Source organism: Condylura cristata, unplaced genomic scaffold (genome assembly GCF_000260355.1).
Source record: "Condylura cristata isolate star-nosed mole 26May11 unplaced genomic scaffold, ConCri1.0 scaffold00037, whole genome shotgun sequence".
In the NCBI taxonomy this organism is placed as follows: domain Eukaryota; kingdom Metazoa; phylum Chordata; class Mammalia; order Eulipotyphla; family Talpidae; genus Condylura; species Condylura cristata.
In genome coordinates this window covers 8011721-8016472 of record NW_004567138.1, presented here as the reverse complement: position 1 = coordinate 8016472, position 4752 = coordinate 8011721, and the positions used below count along the sequence as shown (strand labels likewise).

The following is a 4752-nucleotide window of genomic DNA, read 5'->3' as shown; positions in this document are numbered from 1 at the left end:
TTCCAAGCAGCGAAGGTCATGGTGGCTTCATTTCTACCTAGGAAGCAGAAGCCCTGACTCAATACAGAATTGTGGGGGCAGGGAGGTGAGGAGCAAGCGGCCTGTCCCAAGCAGGCCGAGCCCTAAGAGCCAGGCTTGGAGAGGGAGAGTCCAGGGAGGAGGAGAGTGGGTGGGGTGGGGGCAGGTCCCAGTTTGCAGGCCATGGTGTTTCCCCAGTAACAGACAGGTTGCAGCAGGAACGGGGTGGGGGCTCTTCTTGAAACACTGGTGACTACGGGCTCTCGTGGTCTCCGATTTCTGGCGTCTTGGCCTCTTTCTCCGCAGCTCCTTCCTCGGGTTTCTGCTCTAGCTCCTGCTCCTGCTCCTGCCCCTCCCGGGTCGGCCCCCAGGCAGGGCCTGGCTCGGATGCGGCGGCACTGTCGTTCTCCACCTCCACCAGGAGCGGCCTGTCCGCCCGGGCCACGGTCTCAGCCACCTCTCCTTCAGGGCCGGCTTCCTTGGGGCGTTTGGGGGAGCTCTCCTCCAGCAGGTCGCCGGCACTCCTCTTCAGAGGCCTCTTGTCGTCCTCCTCCTGGGCCTGTTCATCGACTGGCTTCCCCAGGCCATCTCCGCCATTGTCAGCGCTGCTCTTCATGGCCAGGTCACCCTCGGTGGCCTCCAGCTCAGGCTCAGGCCCGTCCACGCAGATCTTCTCCTGGGCCAGTTGGTAGTCAGAAGCCTGGACCATGGGGTTGTTCTCGATCTCCCACAGCCCCTCGCTGAACCCCCTCCTCTTATTGGGCTTGCCGAACTTCTCCTTGGACTCCTCATATGGGAAGAGGTGTTTGGGGCCCAGGAAGGCCGTCTCGTGGGTGCCGAAAAAAAACACTTGATAGCGATTGGGTTCAGCCATCTGCTCTACCCGGGCAGGCCAGTGGGCATAGCCCTTTAACTTGGCAAACACCAGGTCCCCGGTCTTATACTTGCGCCTGAAGTAACTCGACATGGTGGGGGGCTGCGGACCTGGCCTCGGCCTCCGCGGCGGGCCGAATTGGGGACACTCACGAGCCGCGGGTGGCCGCTGAGCTCAGGCCTTCGCGCGACGCAGCCACCAGGGGCCCCGGCGCGTGCCCCCTGCAGAGCTCAACGCTCATGCGCCCTGAGAGGACTCCGGTGCCAGAGGGCTACAGCCTGAAACCCAGAGCCACTTTGGCCCTAGCTTAGCCGCCATGGATTCTAGAATGAGAAAGAGGACGGCTGGGTAGCCCCAGGACAGTTGTGCTGCAGTGCATGGCTCATTGTGTCCAGAGTAGCCTAGAAAGTAGGGCATAAAAGAACACATTGACACATTCAGCACTTATTTGGGTGATGCTAGAAACATGTGCATACTTGCAGTAAGCCGATAGCGCCCCATCTGTTCAGTGCAGAAAATCACACTCTTGTCTCGGAAGCCATTGATGAGATGACTGGGGCAGGAAGTCAAGCTTTTTCTGGTTTCCTTGGAGACTAACACTGGTGCCATCATGGGGCTCAAGAACAGAGGGATAGGTAAGGTAAACTGATCAAGGCAGCAACAGTTTGGGTATTCAGAGTGCACTTTCGTTGGTGATCAGTATTCTTAGGACTTCCTAGGGTCACAAAATCTACATAGCAACATGGTGACCATGTCAAATCAGCCATCTCAAAATGTCCTGCTGTGACAGGTACAGTGAGGAGCAATTCTTGAGCCAGTGGATGGGTTCAGAGCAGAGGGTAGAAGGTGGAACTTTCCTCACTCCATCTCTGAGCAGGGGCTGATGGGAAAAGTGGCCGAGCTGGAGATTTTGGCAGTTAGAGTGTTGGGGCTTTTGGCAGTTAGGCTTCTGGGGTTTTGACTGTTTGGCTGATAGTGAGGAGGGGTGTCCATAGGGAAGCCTCCAGCTTGAAGTGAGCTGCTTCAACTTGGACCTCAGTCCCTGCTCAGGGGAAGGACATTATCTGGGGTAGGACACAAGCCATCAGGCCATCATGAGCCAGCCTATAAATGCCCCCCTCTTTCTCTTTCTCCCTCTCTCTTCTCCTCCTCCCAATCTCACCCTGCCCCCTGCGCCTTCACCTCTTCTGCAACTCTCCCTGTAATCACTCCCTGTAAAATAAAACCTGTTCTTTCTTACCATGTGTTTGCTTTGAGATCATGTCCTACATGTCTGCCTGTCTCAGTAGGCTCCTGAGGTCATTTTTGTTCCCTAGATTGAGCCATTTCACTGTTTCACATGGGGAGGTTGGACATTGACTTTACCTTCTCAGTGATTCTTGCATATTGTAAAACGTAAGACCATATCTATGGATTTTATATATGTGTATACACGCACACGTGTGTATGTATTGAGTTGGAAAATTCACAATGTAGTTTTCTATGTTTATCAAAGAAAAATAAATAATGGCTTTTCTGAAAACCCAATATATCTATGACATGGATAGTAGGGCAAATGCTTAATATTGTCCTACGAGAGGAAAATTTGGTTTATTGTGTTTAAGAATTTGGTGCAAATATGTTTGTATCAAATATACTATTGGCAACTAAAACCTCTTAAGGGCTACAGACCCCCAAAATAGCATCTCATTTGATATATACACATATAAGGCTTATATATCCCATATGTGTCTTTTCTAAAAGCTAAGTGACGTTTATGGGGGTTTCATTGTGACTACTACTGTTACATAGCTCTCTATATCTATTTTGAGTCCTGCTAGCTAGCTGTAAACTTGCATTGTAAAACTTCATTTGGCTAATCCAGGTTTGTCTTAATAGTAAACTTAACTATTATAAAAAAAACCCTTTTAATATCAATTATACATGCAAGTTGACAGATATTCTTGCCTAGTGTAACCCTACAATAACTATATGTTTCTAGTTCATAAAGATCTATAGCTTTTTTCAAATTAGTAACATCAAGGACATGTGAACCATTGATTCACAAACTGACATTCTCCTATGAATATGAATCTCACACATTTCTACCTTTCTGTTTCATAGGAAAACACTAGAAAACTAGAAATATGTAATGGCTGTAGAAGAAAATAGAAATCCAGGGGCAATTATGAAGCACATAGTAGGAAGGATTGTAGTGTTTCTGTAAGAAGAGGTCTTGCTACAAGTGATTTTTTCCTTCAGTTTCCACCTAAGCTGTACTTACATACAGATTATATGTCAAAGTTGCTCAAGGAGTAAAATGTCCAGCTGGATAGCATATTAGGAAGAGTCGTTATGACATCAGCTCAGGCTAAAGTTGTGACCCAACCTAAAAACCAACTGCAGGAGGGCAGAACAGAACAACGCAAGCCATTTGTCAAAAATTACTGCAGGGAAGCTGAATCATAGAAGGTGAGCCAGCATGAGGGTAATGTTAGGCTAGGGGCTTGACGGTTAGAGCAAATCAAACCTATCAAAAACTAAGGTAAAGGTTAAGCAGTGGAAGCAAAAAGATCTAGTAGAGAAAGAACTAGATCTGCAAAGGGTTAGCAATTCTATGAGGTCCCTTCCTCTCCCCCTTGCCCAGCAATGTTCATATGTGAAGTGCACATATGAACGGCACAGAACATACTTATTTTGGCTGGATTCTAAATCTAACTTAAGGGATAAAGCAGTTTAGACTTCATTGCAGAACTATGCAAGCTAGTGTTCAAATCATGTTTCTCTTATATAAATTCAAAGGGATTCCAGAAGTCAGCAGGAGTGGGCTTGTAAGGATGGGCTTAGACAAAGTAGAGGCTACATAGTAGGAGACATGAGAGAATTCTGCCAGCCCTCACTTATCTTATGAAGTGTGCTAACATTGGAAGTAGATGCAAGCTTTCTGAGATCTTGATATCAATCAACATGTTGCAAGTCATAGTAGCTTTTTCTCTCCGTATTATTATAAACAATAGTGGTTATGGGTATAAATGTTTAGACTTTATGGGAATAAAGTCCATGCAATAACAATAACAAGTGTGAAGTACAATTTCATTATATATGGGATTAAGCTATTATAATGATGAAGATGATTATGCTAAATAAGGGAAAAGAATTGGAGTCATAAGGTTGAATAACAGCACTGAAGAATGATGAAGTCTTCTGCCCGTTGAATTCCACATTACACATGGAATTGAATAGTGCATATGGAATGCCATGTTACATATGGAATTACTTATGTATGGGGTTGCATGTCTTGCATAAGATTTTCAGAATGAAACAACACAAAAGTTCATGTTACTTGAAAATATTTTTTAAAACTGTTCTTCACCTTGTATGTTCCCAGAAAAGGGAAGCTTATTTCATCCAGGGAAAAGTGGGATGGAGATTGAACAAAAGTGGAACATTACAAGAGTTAAACAGAGACCCCTTTCATGGTTACCTTAACCCTTTTATTTCTGTGTTTCCAGTGATATTGGCTGATATTCCTTTGAAGTCATTTGATTTTTAAAGTTCGCTCTTATTCCAAGTGAACAGAATAGGAAGTCATGTTCATGGCAGTTTATTAGAGTTGGTCAGACTGACTATTGTATTAGTAGTCATGAGCAACTATAATTACTGATTTTCAGGAACTAACCTCCAGGAATTCACATATTGCCAATAGATCGGAATATTTTTAAGTATCAAATGCACCAAGAACACCTGTTTGTTTAAAGTACCTAATTTCACAGCAGCTTACCTATCAAAACACCTGAGGGGAAGTCCAAATTGTGTAACCCTTCTCTGGAAAAATAGTAAGAGGGTTTAAAAACTGCTTTTGGCAACAATTATGAAACATG

The 4752-nt window shown here is 45.5% G+C and overlaps 1 protein-coding gene across 1 annotated transcript; it reads right to left on the bottom strand.

Moving 5' to 3' along the window:
- Positions 1-271: 271 nt before the first annotated feature.
- HDGFL1 (hepatoma derived growth factor-like 1) lies at positions 272-985 on the bottom strand. Its single transcript, XM_012732925.1, has one exon. The coding sequence runs from the start codon at positions 983-985 to the stop codon at positions 272-274; it is 714 nt and encodes a 237-aa protein (XP_012588379.1).
- Between the last annotated feature and the right edge of the window lie 3767 nt (positions 986-4752).

Coding starts and splice junctions, on each gene's coding strand:
- HDGFL1 (XM_012732925.1), bottom strand. CDS start 985: ATGTCGAGTTACTTCAGGCGCAAGTATAAGACCGGGGACCTGGTGTTT.